The 17,936-nt window shown below is 41.0% G+C and overlaps 1 protein-coding gene across 6 annotated transcripts in view; it reads right to left on the reverse strand.

The window, feature by feature from the left end:
• FAT1 (FAT atypical cadherin 1) overlaps nucleotides 1–17,936 on the reverse strand; it is a 166,145-nt gene that overhangs the window by 141,636 nt on the left and 6,573 nt on the right. For all 6 annotated transcript variants that reach the window (XM_034771806.1, XM_034771809.1, XM_034771808.1 and 3 more), the window contains exon 2: nucleotides 6,865–10,146. In XM_034771806.1, coding sequence (XP_034627697.1) covers nucleotides 6,865–10,126 — 3,262 coding nt within the window. In that variant the 5' untranslated portion in view covers nucleotides 10,127–10,146. The remainder of the gene's footprint in view (nucleotides 1–6,864; nucleotides 10,147–17,936) is intronic.

Consider the following 17,936-nt stretch of genomic DNA (forward strand, 5'->3'; position numbering starts at 1 on the left):
CTTCACCATTTTGTGATCCAGTAAAATGTAAACATAAAAATCCATGATCAATGAAGATTCAGGAGGTACTGAAACAAGGGGTAGCAAGGTAATACTGTATTTGTTCTCCCCAAGAAAATATACAATTTTAAACTATTATACATTAATATTATTAAAAAATATATCAGTTTATTTCAGTTAATTAAAAAATAAAATCAATAAATACAATAAAGGACAAGTGACCACATAAAAAATTAAAAATATATACTTCATTAAACATTTGTTTCAGTGTATTCAATTGGTTAATTTAACAGGTTTCTGAAAAAAATACTTTAGTTTGTACTGTAACAAGTGTTCAAATGAATCCTATCATTAAAATACTGATTGATGATGCACTCAAAAATTAATATGAAAAACTTTAGAGGGGGGTTACCACAAAACTACAAAAGCTGTTTTAATATTATTAGTAATCCCTGTATCTGAAGTCTTTATTAATAAGCAAAATCACAGTAGTTGAAGTTTTGGACACAGCTATACTGCTGGAATTCTTGATGTTTGTCTGACAAATCATTTTATATTAAGATACTAATTGCTATAACAACTCAAAGAAAACGTTAATAAGCAGTTGGTAGTTGGCCATTTTCAAAAGCTTCTACAACTACTCTAAATTCACCAGACTTTGGGGGAGTAAATATGGCAAAAAATCCATAATATAAGTTCTGCTAGCAATAGCATGATGTTAAAATATTTTAAAAAAAAAAAAAAAAAAAAAAAAAAAAAACCAACCTTATCAGGGTTTACAGTGAATACTGAATTAAGCCATTTGCATGAGTGCATCTGTCTATCTGAGGAAGCTCTCCTTAGGCTCAAGTGACAGTTGGTTTTGGACCTCAAAGGATAAAGTATTCCATCTCCAGTGCCCCAGGTGCATGTGTATGATTTATAAAATATTTTTGTCTGTCTGTAGTACATATATTTGTTATGGAACATGTTGGAGCTTTCATGCTACATCTCTGGGAACTAGTTCAGAGGTGATTCTCAACACACAGAACCAGCTATGGCAGTGGCTCTCAAACTTTTTTTACTGGTGACCCCTTCCACATAGCAAGCCTCTGAGTGTGATCCCCCTAATAAATTAAAAACACTTTTTAATATATTTAACACCATTATAAATGCTGGAGGCAAAGAGGCGTTTGGGGTGGAGGTTGACAGCTTGCCACCCCCTATGTAATAATCTTGTGATCCCCTGAGGGGTCCCAACCCCCAGTTTGAGAACCCCTGAGCTATGGTTTCGTTCCCTGGAGCAGCATGAAATGTGTATTTGGGTTCACACATTTTTGGTGAACCTAAACTGGTTGGTCCCAGTTGTTTCTCCTGAGGTTTGCTTGAAGTTTTGGTTTCCTAGCAAATGTTGAGCCAACCCCAATAAAACACATAAAAATGTTTTACCCCACTACTGTCTCCTTACACCCAAATAGTCTCCAGTAGGGCCTCCGGACTTTAGGCCAGGGGTGGGAAAACTATGGCCCGTGGGCCGGATCCGGCCCCTCAGGGCTTTGGATCCGGCCCGCGGGATTGCCCCCCATGGCGCTTTGGGCCCTGTGCTGCTCTCAGAAGTGGCTGGCACCACATCCCTGTGGGCCCCACCCCGGGCAGGGGGGAAAAGGGCTCCATGCGTTGCCCTTGCCTCCAGGCACCGCTCCCCGCACCTCCCATTGGCCAGGAACGGGGAACCGTGGCGAATAGGAGCTTCGGGGGAGGTACCTGGAAGTGCGGCAAGGGCAGCACACACGGAGCCCTCCGCCCCTCTTTCCCTAGGGGCCACAGCGCTTCCTGGAGCAGCGCAGCATGGGCCAGGGCAGGCATGCAGGGAGCCTGCCCTGGCGCACGCCGCTGCCACCCCGGAGCTGCTTTAGGTAAGCAGTGCTGGCCCGGAGCTTGAACCCCTCCTGCACCCTGCCCCCCAACTCCCTGCCTACACCTCACACCCCTCCTATACCCCAACCCCCTGCCCTGAGCCCCCCATACACCCCGCACCCCAACCCCCTGCCCTAAGCTCCCTCACACACCCTGCACCCCTCCTGCACCCCAACCCCCTGCCCTGAGCTCCCTCACACCCCGCACCCCTCCTCTGCCCCAATCCCTTGCCTTGAACCCCTTCCTGCACACCGTACTCCCTCCCACACCCTGCACTCCCTCCCACACCCCAACCCCCTGCCCTGCATACAGTTTCCCCACACAGACGTGGCCCTCAGCCTAAAAAGTTTGCCCACCCCTGCCTTAAGCTGTCTTATGGAATGAAGGCAGGGACTGCAAACCTCCCACTGAACCTTCAAAGATGGCCAACTGCCCCACTCTAGGATTTTGGTAGCCATATAGTAAGCCTGTCCCATGTACATATCCAAATAAAATATTGATAGGGGAATGCAAGAGGTGCCCAACTTCCTCATCTCCAGTCATTAGCAGTGAGACTAGAAAATACTCCATTTTTGGAGTTCTTTCTTGCCACGGGGCATTTTAGGGCGCAACAGCTCCAAAACAAAAAAGGGACATTTAAAATGACAGAAGCACATCTAGGGGATCATTTTCCAATCCTCTGATTGCCGAGTTGGGGTGCACAAGGACATGCGGCTGCCTGAAAGTATATCCTATGAGGGTATGTACATACTAGTACATGAGAAAGCATGTTCTAGAGCAGTGGGGTGCGCACAAGAGGATCCTTGGAGGTGCGCGGCAGGAGGAACGCTTTTTTTTTTGGCTTCAGCAGTTCGGGTGGGAGTCTGAGTGGCCTTTTTTTTTTTTGCGCTTTGGCGCGGCAGGCGGTGCATGCTCAAAAAATTTTTACTGATAGGGGTGCACGATCAAAAAAGTTTGGAGACCACTGTTCTAGAGGAGGGCAACTGGCCTGAAGGCATTAGAAGAATATTAAGGTGACAAAAATCAAGCATTTAAAACTATAGGAAATGGCTAACTTAAGGTTGCACAGGCACTCAAGAAACCAACCTTAATTTTAATAGGCTAGAACCCTATTTTACTAACTAATTGGGGACTGAGTAGTTCATAAAATCAAACATCTCAAAAGTTGCAGTAGGTAAGGTTCTAAGTATTAGTACAGCGCATAGTTTTCTTCTTATCCTGTCAGCCACTGCAAAGTGATTTCCAATCCACTGAAGGCATTGGGATGTGAAAGGATGTTGTTCTTCACTTACATTGCTGTCATTATTTAATTTCACACACACACACACACACACACTCAAGAAAAAAGGTTCATATAAGCGATCATTCATAAGAGACTGGTGTTTGTAAAATTGAGGTGCTACTGTTATTTCCTAACTTTTGAGCTTGACTTTGCAAACTTAAGGTTCTTGTAATGCAAGTTTTGTAGGTAATTTCCTAGCTTTCTGAAAAAAATCAAACCACCTCCAGCCCCAAGAAATTCCATCATGTTGAACTGTTTTCACACCCACACCCCCTCATAGGTTTTAAATTCCCCACATGCACTTCATGTGATTCCCACCTTTGATTCCTTAAATATAAGATAGGTGGTTCCCTTTAGATACTTGGTATCTTAGTTCTGAGTCAAAAAAGTTTCCTAAAATATGAAGTCTACCTACCTTTGGACTGGGAGTAACATGAATGAAGCAATACGATGCTGCCAGAGGAGAATACCTCGGAGACAACTGGCTCAAGGAATAAAGGGCTCTTCCCTACCCTCTCAGTGAATCTAGAAAATCAGTCACACAGCTGTTTGTCAGAAGTCCAATCTGGTCTCTCCCCCCCTCCAATCTGTTGCTTCTCTACTCTGTCTCCCAGTCACCTATCCATCAGCCTATTCCCTATTACCAACAGCAAAGGCAGAATACCACGGTGATGAGTGGCACAAATACTATTGCACTTATAAGTATAATAGAGTCCTTGTATGGTCTCCAAATAAGCATCATTAAAAGGTTTTATTTTTAAGCAGTGTTTTAGTGTCAAGGACCTCTATATTCTTAAAACATACTGGGAAGGGCTTGGTACCTTTTAAGCATCTTTTCTCAGCTTTCTTTTCAGCCTTTTGTGGAGGGGGGGGGGTAATTGCCCTTTTTCCGCAAAAAGGCTGAAAAAGAGGCTGTACACAGAAGTAAGCAATCTGATTTCAACAGCATGTATAGTTGGGCCTCCTACTATACATGATTATTAAAATCAAAACACAAAAATAACACTATATATCAGCAATGAAAATAGGGTTAGCTAACAGCCACTTTTAAAATTGAGTTTACACATATCCACAACACTATCCCTGCCAAAAGTATTAAATAGAAGCCTTGGGACCAAATCCTGCTTGCCTTATATGAGTAGTCCTATTAAATTCAAAAAAGTAAGGCAAACAAGATTTGGCCTTAGGTTTAAAAAAATCACTTAGGTAAATGAAGGCGTAAAAGGAAACATTAGACACATGATTCTGCCACCTACTTAATGAGAGTGGCAGAATCAAGGACTATGCACGAATGAACTGGTACTGAAGAAGAAAGAATGGCACCTAGATAGTAAAATGGCAAAACTGGATTAATTCTACAGACCCACATATGGGACTAAAGTAAGACTCTTTTCTACATAAAACAAACTTGAATATATTTGCACTAAAGAAGAGACAGAATACTGAAAAGCATAAATAATCTGTCAAGCATGCCAAAAACTAAACATGAAATTACTAAGACTTTGAAAGTAGTTCATTAAACATTTTCTAAACCTACTTTGTACAAATATAAGGTAAAAGAGGTGAAACTAATTACAACTCTAGAGATCTGCTCTTTAACAAGAACCAATATTATTTTGATTAATAGCTGACTTTCTAAATAAATATTTCAAGCGACATTTTGTTCTTCTAAATCTTGAAAAGCTAAGCAATCTTACGGGCACAACTCACCAGTACTCATGGGACACTACAAGATGTGTATAAATAGGGGTCTAACTAAATTGCAACAAAATGACCATTTTTCACAGGTTGGTTAGGGCATAAATAGCAAATTTTGTGGATGTGTTCATACAGCTGAATATTCCATGCCACCTTTACTTCTGTGCTGCTGCTGGCGATGCTGCCTTCAGAGCTGGGCGCCCGGCCAGCAGCTGCCATTCTCCAGCCACCCAGTTCTGTAGGCAGCACAGAAGTAAGGGTGGCAATACTACTACCCCCCCTACAATAGACCTCTAACCCCCAGCTGGAGTTGGGTTGGGACCTCCAGTTTGAGAAACTCCGTGTACTTCTACTATAGGATAAAAATACAGAAAAGACCAGATTTCATTGTCCGTTGCACGTTTTTCCACAGGCACGAATTTGGCAGACCCCTATGTACAAAATATGGAATCATTAAGTGAGTTGTAACTTGTAACTAGAGTTACCCACAGACAGGAGGTAGGTCTACACTGCAATTAAAAACCGCAGCTGTCCCATGCCAGCTGACTCGGGCTCATGGGGCTCGGGCTGCGGGGCTATTTCATTGTTGTGTTGGCCTTCCAGGCTCCGGCCTGGGCCCAGACTCTAGGATCCTGCGAGGTGGGGGTGTCTCAGAGCTCGGGCTGCAGCCTAAGCCCAGGTGTCTACATTGCTCTTAAACAGCCCCGCAGCCTGAGCCGTAGGAGCGTGAGTCAGCTGACACGGGATAGCCAGAGGTGACTAACTGCAGTGTAGACATACCCTGTGAGACCAATTAATAAAACATGAGCGAAATCTTCAGATACCAGTGAACTAATATGAGTTATGACAGATTACCAATGGTGTAACAGCGCAGAACTCTGCCCATGATTTCTGCTTAACTTTGTTATTTGTGCTTCGGTAATCTAGCACTGAAGGTATGTGAAAATGCATACAACTCTTGGACACAAAGTATCAGAGTGCAGTGGCATGAAAGAAAGACTGTACAAGAAGACATCACTCTGAATTTCTTTGATTTTGTGAAATTTAATATTTTATTTTTTAAAGAAAAAATTGTATGGGGGAGGTAGAATGAGTAGCAATTTTCATTTTAACTGTGCTAGAGACACTTATTCAAGAAATAATTTATAGAATTTTAATATTTTACTGAGGTTATAACGATAGCACCTTTGAATGAATTAGACTGGAATAAAATGCCTCCAACAGTTCTTAACCTACTAATCACTGACACAACAAAGCAACACCTCTGAATCTGTTATATCAATGCATATATGAATCCTTTACCACCATAAAATATTATATTAACAAGCTGCAAATGTATTCACATTTTGTTTGGAAGAAGTTTATTTCTGTTCGTTCACCAAAAATATACAGTTATTATTGTTAGGGTGAACAACAGAGAAAGCTACTAAATAAATTTACCAAAAGCAGCAAATATAATCAGCACACAGAGAAGCTATATTCAAAGGATAGCAATGATCTAACAGTTAAAAAAAAAGAAAAGAAAAAAAAAAAGGCAAGAAAATTCCAAAGTTAAAGTTTTTACTCTTTCCCTAAAGCCAGACTGTAGCATCCTGGTGAGTCTTCACTTATGGAACTACTCACATGAGTAAGTTCTTAACAACGTGAGTAAGAGCTCCACAATCTGGACCCCATATAATATTCCTTTTGGAGCTCATGTGGGAGAGGTTTTGAGACCAATGTATAATATGTGCTGTAAATATTTAATCCAAGTAGGAAAAATGCAACTTTATCAAATGTTTTCACTTTGTTTCACTTCCTACCAGTGTGCATCCACTAAAACTGTGAAGAAAAATATATAAATTGATTAGAAATGTTTAATAAAATAGTGTAAAAACACATTCTTATCACTGTTAGTGCTTTAGGTTTGTTTGGGGTTTTGTTTGTTTGGGTTTTTTTAAATACTGGAAACAAAATAAGTGAATTAAGATAGGACAAAAAATTCTTACCTTTTTCTTCATCTATTCTGAAAATGCCAACACCAGATCCATCTCTGATTGAATACCTAATCTCTCCATCTCTTCCTGCATCCTCATCATAGGCAGTTATTGTCATCACAGATGAACCAATAGGGACATCTTCTTTTACAAAGCCCTTATCCACAAAACTGGAAAACCGTGGAGGGTGCAAATTTTCATTTACGTCAACCACCTCAACCTCAACGTAACAGGTAGAAGATAATGAAATTGGCTTTCCTTTGTCCTTGGCCCGTACAGTCAGGTTATAAACTTGTCTCATTTCAAAATCCAGTCTTTGTACAATACGTATTGCTCCACTCAATTTATCTACATCAAAGGTTCCATCTCCACTATCTAAAAGGCTGTATCGTACTTGACTTGACTGGCCCACATCAGGATCATATGCTTCCAGCCATGTGATAATAGTTCCTTCTGGAAGGTCCTCTCGAATTTTCACATGATAATTCAATGGAATAAATTTAGGAGGATTGTCATTGACGTCTTCTAAAGATACTTTCAAAAGTACACTGGAAAACAACTGAGATTCTTCATTTGGCTGGTCCCTGGCCTCTATTTTCAGGAAATGCACATTTTGGATTTCACGATCCAAAGCCCCTACAACTTTCACAACACCTGTCGTACTGTTAATAGTGAACATGTCTGTATCTGTAAGAAGAAAATATTTCACTTCCCCATTGGGCCCCAAATCTTTATCTGTGGCTTCAATCTGAATGATTTCGCTGTTCAGCTCCTTGTTTTCACTCACTTCAACAAAATAGCTGTCCTGTAAAAACTCTGGTCTGTTATCATTGGCATCCAAAATGTTGATATCTAAAAGATGCCAAGCTGACTTTTGTGGTATTCCCAGATCATACACAGTAATATTCAGAGTGTATTTATCTTTTACTTCTCGATCAAGGGGAGATAAAATCTTTAACATTCCTGTTTCCAAATCCACAGTAAAACTACTATCATTATTACCTCCAGAGATAGCATAAACTAGTTTTCCATTGAAGCCAATGTCAAGATCAGTGGCATTCATAAGTATTATGCTGGAACCCACCGGTAGGCTTTCCTTTACTTCAACACTGCTTGAAAGAGTACTTCTAAACTGAGGTGCATGTAAATTCATAGAGTGAGTATCAAAGAAAGCATCCTCAACCTCGCCATGATTGTGTGGCTTATTTGCCTGCAGTAGTTTCTCTGCCAGCATTTTGGCTACACCAGTCTCTTCACATTGCAAGTTTACTGGTTTACGACTGGCAGCTACCGTTATGTTGATATATAATGGTACTGCAAAGTTCTCACCATCTGTAGCTGTAATTCTCAGACTATGAAAAGATACTTTAGCACCTAAACCATCTATTAGAGATTGCTTCAGGGAAAGCACCCCAGAGTTTGGATTTAAGATAAATAAATCTAATTCATTTCCAGATTCAATCTGGTATCTCACCAACTGGAGCTCATCAGCATCAATAGCAGATACAGTAGTAATTTGTTCTCCAACACCAAGATCCCGAGGGATTGTTCCCTCACAATTTATTTTTTCAAACAGCGGTGTGTTATCATTCAAATTATTTAAAATAATAGTAACAGGAACTTCAACTTCTCGACGATATGGTATGCCCCAATCAGATGCTCGAATCCTTAAATTGTAAACCCTTGGCATCAATTCATAATCCATGTCTTCCGTGGTACTGATAATACCATTGAAATGGTTAATCACAAATGGTAAAGGATTCAAGTTTGCAATGCTATATGTCACATAACCATTCTCACCCTCATCAAGATCTTTTGCACTCACACTCATGACACTAGTACCAACTGGCACATTCTCATCGAAGGAAGCTTTATATGATGTCTGAGTAAATTCAGGGGGATTACTGTTCATGTCTCTTACTTTAATCAACACTTTTGCAGAGGATTTTCTGTCACTTGTCATGACTTCAAGTTCAAAATGGGATGAATATTGTGCTTTTATGGGTTCTAAAGTGGTAATAAGACCTGTGTGCGGGTTTAAGTTGAATCGGACTTTGCCTGGTGCATTTTTAAAAATGTATTTTAATTGGGAATAATTAGGCAAAGCTTTTACCATTATCACAGGAGTGTTTGGAGGGGCAAATTCACTTATCTCTGCTCTATATACATCTTTTTCAAATCTGACTGGTCCAGACTTAAACAGTGGGGATGTCACGTGAATAACTTTTACAGAAGAAAACTGTGAAGGATTTCCTTTATCTTTAGCCTGAAGAGTCAGATTATATCCAAAAGGTTGGCTCTCCCAATCAATGTGGCCAACAGCTTTGATTTTATATTCTTTACCTCCTGGAACAGACCTCACTGTTTTGAATTGTTGAAGTGGGTCACCAGCCACAATACTTAAAGATGCTATTTCTCCATTTGAACCCTGATCACTGTCCTCAACAGTCACAATTGCATATGTTGGATCCTTATCCAATTCTGAAGGAGCCAAGACAGCAGCTGTAATAACAGGAGCATATTCATTTGCTTGCTCTACGTGAACAGTTAGCCTTGCCATGCTGCTAATACCGCTGCTGCCATACAATTTCATTCCACGATCCACTGCGAGGATTTCCATCTCATAAAGCTTAGTTTCTGCATAGTCGAGTCTTCCAGTTAGAACCACTGCACCACTGGTTGGATGTATAGCAAACATATCTGTTCTTTCTTTAAAACTGTAGTAAAATTCTCCATTGGTTCCAATATCTGCATCTGTTGCACTTACTCTAGCAATGCTGGTCCTTATTGCTGTATTTTCAGGCAAAGAAACACTGTAAGATGTTGGAGAAAACAAGGGTCTTAAGTCATTTGTATCCAGTATCTGCACCCTGACCTGTGTGCGTGCTTCAGCATTAGTATTCTTTTCAACTGCTTTTACAGTCAATATGTAATGGTCTTTCACCTCTCTGTTAAGAATAGCTGTATTTCCTCCCTTGGTCCGTATTCTCAAAAAGCAAAAGTTTCCAAGAATATACTCTTCAGCTTTGAACAAGTTTTCATTGTCACCAGATATAATTTTGTATCTTATGTCCCACAGTGGATTTGCAAGGTAAATGCCCATTTTTACTGGCTGCTCAATATAAGTCTTGGCTGCAGAATTTTCATACACCGTGGCATTGTACTGGACTTGTGTAAATTGCACTAGTGAAGAATGATATGGTCTTTGATTTCCTTCACAGTTTCCAAAATGCTGCACCAGCAGCAACAGCAGCATGGTCAAGGGTCTCCCCATGGTGGCAATTATCAAAACCCCTGAAACAAAATAAAGAATCATTAACCGAGGCTTTGCAAAAATTACTTGTGTCATTTTAATTTTGATTAAATCCTTTTTGTATTTTAAATCACATAATTAAAGTCTTACATCTCTAATATGTAGAAAAGTAACATGACTAGATTATGATCTCTCAAAGTTTCCGTATGTTTCAGACAATTTAAAGGTATCTTTAAATAGTCTGAAACATACGGCAACTTTATAATAAAAATAATATAATAAGATAATAAAATGTCAAAAATGTAACGATGTAAGTTCATAAACCCGAAAAATAGGGAATACTGCTATACCATGGAAGGTCTGATAAATTAAATGCCAAAGTTAATTACACAATTTTTTACTCTGTCATGAAAGGAACATCTGAAAGCAACTACTAAAGAAGTCTACTAACTTCAGTTTGAATTTTCTTGCAAATATTAAGTTTGTCTATATAAAACTAAATTTAAGACTAAGTAAAAAATTAGGCTAAAGGACTTCCTCATTTATTGTAATCTGAAAATCAACTGGAAAGTATTCATTGAATATAACTATACCAATAGCTACTCAAAGTTAATATACTTTGTCATATAGCATACAAATGAATAAAATTCCTCCACATGTAACAAACATATCTCATTCAAGCCCAAATAAAAAGCAGATAATGATTAGCTGCCACAATTGTTATTAAGGTTATACCATACTAAAAACAGTCTCTGAAATGTCACCATTACAGGCCATGTGTTATTGACTTGTTTTATAAATAAAAAAAAATGAGTGGTGTCTGGATAACCCCAGTGCTTCATAATGGATTACCAAGCCTTTCACTTCAGGTTACTGGGTCACATGTGGCACCAGTACAATAGTGACAGAAAGTCATTCTCATGCCTTCTAATTTAGGCTGTTCAATGGCTAATGTCAAAAGATAGTCTCAGTGCAGTTCTTAGAATACGTTAAGAGTGTAATCATTCACTCCTCTGGACTTCCGAGTGCAACCACTCTATTCTAGGTCTGTTTTAATTATTTTACAAGCTTTCTGCAATAGGAACTGTCTGTATATTGCATCTTGAGCAAGTGGTAGTGCACATCACAAAAAATACTTTCCAAATTAACACTAAATTGGCATCCTCTCAGTGGAGAGGATGAGGATTCAGCATGTGGAGAGAATGAACTACTTTCTTACCCTTAGAGCAGAGTGGGAAAACTACGGCCCGTGGGCCACATCCTGCCCACGGGACCCTCCTGCCCGGCCCAAGAGGCTAGCTCCCTCCCCTGCAGCCTCAGCTCACTGCGCCGCTGGTGCAATGCTCTGGGTGGCAGGGCTACGAGCTCCTGGGGCAGCACAGCTGCAAAGCCCAGCCTGACCCAGTGCACTGTGCTGCACGGTGGTGTGTCTGGCTCCTGCTGGGCAGCACAGCTGCCTATCCTGCTGCTCTGGGCGGCGTGGCTGTAGCGCCGCCAGCCACTGGTGCTCCAGGCAGCACAGTAAGGGGGCAGGGGAGTTCGGGGTGGTGGTGGTCAGGGGGTGGGGTTGTGAATAGGGGTTAGGGCAATCAGGGGACAGGGAGAAGGGGTGGTTGGATGGGGCCTGGGTCCCGGGGGGCAGTCAGGAATGAGAGGAGGGGTTGGATGGGGCAGTCAGGGGCAGGGGTTCTGGAGGTAGTTAGGGGACAGGAAATGGGGGTGGGTGGGGCTGTCAGTGAACATGGGGTGTTGGATGGGGCAGGAGTCCCGGGGAGGAGTGTCAGGGGGTGAGAAGTAGGGGGAATCAGATAGAGGGCAGGGGTCAGGCCAAGCCTGACTGTTTGGGGAGGCACAGCCTCCCCTAACCAGACCTCCATACAATTTCGGAAACCCGATGTGGCCCTCAGGCCAAAAAGTTTGCCCGCCCCTGCCTTAGAGCTATCCCTGTCAGAACAAAGTTGAAGCAAATAAATGTTATGAAGGGAGAAAGGGGGACTGGCCCAAAAAATTTGGGGAGGCCATTAAAATTACCTTTCTTAAAGGACCTCTCCAAACTTTTTTTGGCACGCCCCATATTTAACTGACATAGGCAGAATCTTCAAGTCACCGTTAGCTTTCTTTTCTTCAGCAGCAGGAGAGCCCAACTGCTTGCACACGTGTCGATGCATAGTTGCCAACATTTCAATACAGGACAAACTGTGATGAGAGGGAAGCACTTTGAGGACCTCACAACTACCATAGCATCACCTTTCATTATGAGTGTTTGCCCTCAGACCACTATGATGGTCATCCTGAAGGTCTTTCTGAACTCAGTAATGGTATTAGATACCCAAATATCAATAGATGTAAGGAATCGACTACCGCCTGCAGCAGGACCAGAGAGTGTTCCCCATCCTAATAGATTCAAAGTTGACCACAGTGATCTGCACATTCATGGCCTCCATGCTTCATCACTGTAATGCATTGTACCTAGGAATTAAATCACCAACCTTCAAACAAAAAAGTTGCAGCCCTGCTTGCTCAGCAAAAAAGAATGATGAGCGCACATCACTCCAGACGTCTGCTCTCTACTCTGTCTCCCTACTAAATACAGAATCAAGTTCAAGGCTTTTGTCATTATCGTCAAAGTCCTCTAAGGGAATGCTCCAGATTAGCAGAGATTCTTCTTCATATAGCATGCATATGACCTTCTAAAACAGCTAGTTTACACTGGAAGAACAGAACCATCAACCACAAGAGCAAGACTCTAGGCAGGAGGCAAAACTTGCTCTGCAGCTGGCCCATGAATATGAAACTTACTCCCAATAGATGTCAGAATCACCACAAAACTCAAAGCTGTCAGATCAAAATGTTAAAACCCTCTTCTTTGACATCCCTATCCTACAGTAATAATTGCTAGCAAAATATCGTTCTTCTTACAGGAGACTAGATGGACAGAGATCCTTGTGTGGTTAATTTAGATTTTACAAAAGGTATTCAGATGCTACAATGCTGAGTATGAACCGCAACAGTTAGTTTGGAGAGGTTTGCAGTAGACCACACTCCAGATAACCTGAGGCTCTAGAGGTTCCAATTTCTTCCTCCAAAAATATAAGCTATTATATAGGACATCTGCCAAAAAAACACCAAAAAAAATATGGAAACACATAAATTAAACAAAATTCACTAACCCAAACATTTTAAATCTTTTCTTTTTTTTAAATCCTTTATTTTCTTTATCCCATTCTTCTCTCCTATGTTTGATTATTCTCTCTCGTTTGGTATTCTCTTAATTCATTACCTACCATACTTGATCTTTCCTATTTTCACCCATTCTCCAGTGTCACACTTACTCTTCACTGTGCTCTTCCATTATTCTTCTTCCTGTGATCCTCCCCTCCTCCTGAATTCTATTATCTCTCTCTTCTCCCTCTCCTTCCATCCCTTGCTTCTAGCGTGGCTTCAGCCCCCTTCTGTTGTCTCTTTCCAAAGTCCTTCACATTGTGCCTTCTTTTTCCATCTCTCCTCACAAGGATTCACCCTCCTCTAGTTCCCACTCCCTCAAGCAGGCTTCTGAAACAGGACAAGTGGGCCAAACCCCCATTACCTCTTTCCCCTACACACTGATAAGTACCTGACCTAGCTCAATAACTAAGATGGTCCATCTCATGGCTAGATGTCACAATGACAACTCAGAGAGAGAGCTCATTCAGGCAGCCAGATAATGGCTCATCCACAACTACAAATCAATTAGTCAAAGTCCCTGAAAACTGTGGGACTTAAGCTTGGACCATGAAGCCTGTGGTCATATGAAGCCAGAGGGAAGGGTTGATAACCTGACCAGTAATTGTTTGGAGAGAAAAAAAAAAAATCACTTTGATAATCTTTCAAACCAAGTAATTAGTTTACACAAGCAACATTATTTCCATAACTAAAAAAGGCTACAACCTTTTAAAAATTAAATCTAAGGTTAGAGTTGGTACTTAAATTATCTTAAAATTGGGGTGGGAGGTATGATTTTGTGGGCCTCAAATGACAGTTTTGTCAGGAAGCTTGCACACTTTACCTGGGTTATCACCTGTTGTGTGAATAAATAGAGACTTGGATCCCCAGGACTTTATAAGCAATAAATTCACTTAACAAGATAAATAAATGAACAGTTTCGCCCTAAAATTACTCCAATAAATATGTGGATATGTCAATAGTTCTAAAACTCACGGCAATTTAAGAGGCCATTAAATTGTGCTAAAGGGCATGTTATAAAATGACTCAGCCATTTTTTTTAAACGCAATCAACAAGAGGCTAATCAGAAACATCTCACAAAAGTGCTTTGACTATACAAGGATCTCAACTGTATCTCTGCTTTTGCAAGCGGAGGGAACTTTGCTAGAGCAGACACTGCTTTCAGTGGCACTGAAATATAGGAAGGGTTGTTACCTCCACAGCGGTGGACCACTCGCTGAAGCTGTTCACGTTGCACTTTTCATGGGTATAGACAGGAGTGGAAGAGCTGTCCTAATTAATTATACACGTGCCTTATCCATCTCTCTAAGGTATTTATGGAGCACTGATCATCTTAGTATCTAAGCAGTGAAGCAGAGCTGAGGCTTGATGCTTATAGGGGGCAATAACTTTGGCAGAAGCCAGGGTCAAGCACATAACAGCAGTACAGAGGGGCACACCATGCATGCATGGCACTAATAATCCCCGGCCTCTGTATCGGAGAACCCTCCATGACCTCCCTAAACTTTCCCATACACAAGGTGATTTGATGGAAACTCCACAAACTCACCCTTAGGGAATTTCTTGTGCCCTCCTGTTACCCTCCTGTGGCTATTTTCACATTAAGGCATGATTTGGCGAATTTGTTAAAATTAAAGGGTAAGGAAGGGGTCTGCATCTGAATTTGTCTTTGCATTTAAGATTATATTTTAAATTCCTCCAATTCTGAGGTTATTGTGTTTTTGTTTTGTTTTTTAATTCAAAAGCAAATTTTCAGAAACCACTCTTTGATAGAGCTTACATTATATGACACTATGCAAATTTCCCCTGTCCTCCCTCAATAATATTATGGAATTCTTCTTTTTAGAAGGGTAATCAGACACACCAAACCTGCAAAAAAAAAAAATTCAGAAATTGGGCTTGTTTTTGGCTTAATTGGCTTGTGAGTTGCTTGTTGGCTAATAGCTTGTTGCTTTTTTTGGGGGGGGGGAAATCGGTCTCAGCAAGAAGGGGCAAGGGAAGGGGCAAGTGGGGCCAAGGGAGGGGTAGAGTTAGGTGTACACAGCGGACCCACCACAGTCCCAGACTGCACGCCAGGGGGAACTAGTCACAGAGTGTTGGGGTTCTTAGGGATTGGCTTGTTTTGGCCTTGTTTTGAAATGAAATTAGCTTGATTTTTGGTTTATTGTGAAAGTTGGGGTGCTTATTTACCTCGTGAAAGTTGGCAACTGTGTTTCCATTACTAATAACACTTTTGACACTCCTGCCAACCTTAAACTTACCAGCAGCTGTTAATATGGTACCAAAATTTGAAAGATCATATTCCTTTCATAAAGAACAATGTATTCATCTGTAAACAGACTCCAGTTTTATCTGGTCCTCACATCTCACTTTGACTGAAAAAGTGAATCTTGAACTTCTGAAAATACATTAAACTTTTCAGAAGTCTGAGTTGAATAGATGTAAATACTATTAGCATTCTAACTACTCCATCATTATTATGTGACATCTAACAATATTGTATTATACTTTTAAGCAGTTATTGCTTATTTTCCATAGGAACTTCAAATACAGAATCTGTCACTTCTAAATAGTACACAAATATTTAAATCATGATTGCCTGGCTGTCAGTAAAGAATCTAGCCCTGAACAGCAGCTTAGACAAATTGCTGATTTAAAACTTGAAACAAGAGATGTCCATCAGTTACACAGAATAATAACCCACTTAGATAAAATTACTAATTGACATTTCTGTACCTCAAAACATGAAGTTTTAAATGTGGGATTTTCAGTTTGTGACATAATTTAGACAGATACTGGAAATTTTAAATAATAGATCTCAGATTATCTGAAGAACACTATGTAATACGTCATGACTAAGACACAAAGATATGAAATAATGTTAATTCTATAGACAAAAGAATGGGGGGGGAGAAATCTAAATGTAAAGATGTCAGGTGATGTAGTAACAATGCTTTATAAAAACACCTGACTGTATTTTATCACCTACAGTTCATTCTTAGTGAACCAAAATGACTATATTCTAGAAACATTTTAGCCAAAGCTACATTTTAAACTCTTAAAATTTTGTTATCTCTGAAATATCACAAGTCTATGATTTTCTATCCATTTTCAAAATATAGCAAAACTGTTTGCTTAACTAAAATTCATTGCCACATGTTCATAAAAGTACACAGTATACTCCTCTGGAATGCCATAACCAGACATTCTTTGATTTCCTTTTGGGAAGAAATGATTAATATTCAAATTTTTCTTCAACATTTCAGTTTTAAATATATGATGTAATTGTTTTCATATAGTGGGAGCTTTCTTACATAAAAGGAGACTTCACTGATAAAGATACTGTATCATTTTGAATAAGAAAAAATACTAAGACAATTCAGAATTAGTAAATATTCATGCAGCAATAAAAAGAATGATTTTCTAAAATTAGGCCAAAAGTTAGGGCTAGTATGGTTCCACCACTACCATAGCTGTAAATCACTGAATTAAACTGGGCACTGATTTTTCAAACACATGCAACTTATTACTATTTATATTCTAGTGCCTAGAGACTATAACCAAGCTTGGGGCCCTCTTGTACTAGTAGGCACCACACACTTACACACACTTTAGTAAGAGGCAGTTCCAACACAAAGGAGCTTGGAACTATGGAAGACAGACAAAGGAAGTTTAACTGTCCCCATTTTATATATGGGGAACCAGAAACGACCTGTGCCTGCTGGTAATGTGTGTGGGGGGAGGAGGGAGAGGGGAGTCAGAGTAAAGGAGGCCAGTTTCAGCAGTGTTACAGAGTATGCTCAGTACAAACCAAGCAGCAAATCTGGGGGGCACATGACCCCACATGGTGTCCGTCCCCTCCCCAAACCTCTGTGGGGAACTAAGACAGAGAGCTATGCCCAAAGTTGCACAGAAAAACTGTGAAAGAACCCAGAATTAAAACACAGATTTCCTGAGCCCTAGTCAAATGCCTTAACCACAATACTATCCATCATCTACTCACAAGACTATCCAGTTGAGTTCAGTGGGACATGCATAAGTGACTACAGGATTAGGTCCTTTCTTATAAGCACAGTTTGTTCTATAGCTAAGGGAAACTTCAATGGGAGTTTTGCATACTCAAGAAATGCCTCTAGTACAGTGGTGGCCAACCTGTGCCTCCAGAGCCACATGCAACTCTTCAGAAGTTAATGTGTATCTCCTTGCATAGGCACTGACTCTGGGGCTGGAGCTACAGGAGCCAACTTTCTAACGTGCCGGGGGTGCTCACTACTCAACCCCTAGCTCTGCCAGAGGCCCTGCCCCCACTCCACCACTTCCCACCTCTCTCCTGACCCTGCCATGCCCTCACTCCTTTCCCCTCCCGTCCCCCCTCTCCCTCCCCCCCCGCCAGCCTCCTGCATGCCCCGAAACAGCTGACTGTGAGGTGCGGGGAGGGAGAGGGAAGGCGCTGATCAGTGGGGCTGCCGGTGGGTGGGAGGCACTGGGAATGGGGGAGACAGGGGAGAGCTGAGCAGGAGCTGCTGATGTATTACTGTGGCTCTTTGGCAATGTACATTGGTAAATTCTGGCTCCTTCTCAGGCTCAGATTGGCCACCCCTGCTCTAG

Source organism: Trachemys scripta, chromosome 5, assembly GCF_013100865.1.
Source record: "Trachemys scripta elegans isolate TJP31775 chromosome 5, CAS_Tse_1.0, whole genome shotgun sequence".
Lineage (NCBI taxonomy): Eukaryota > Metazoa > Chordata > Testudines > Emydidae > Trachemys > Trachemys scripta.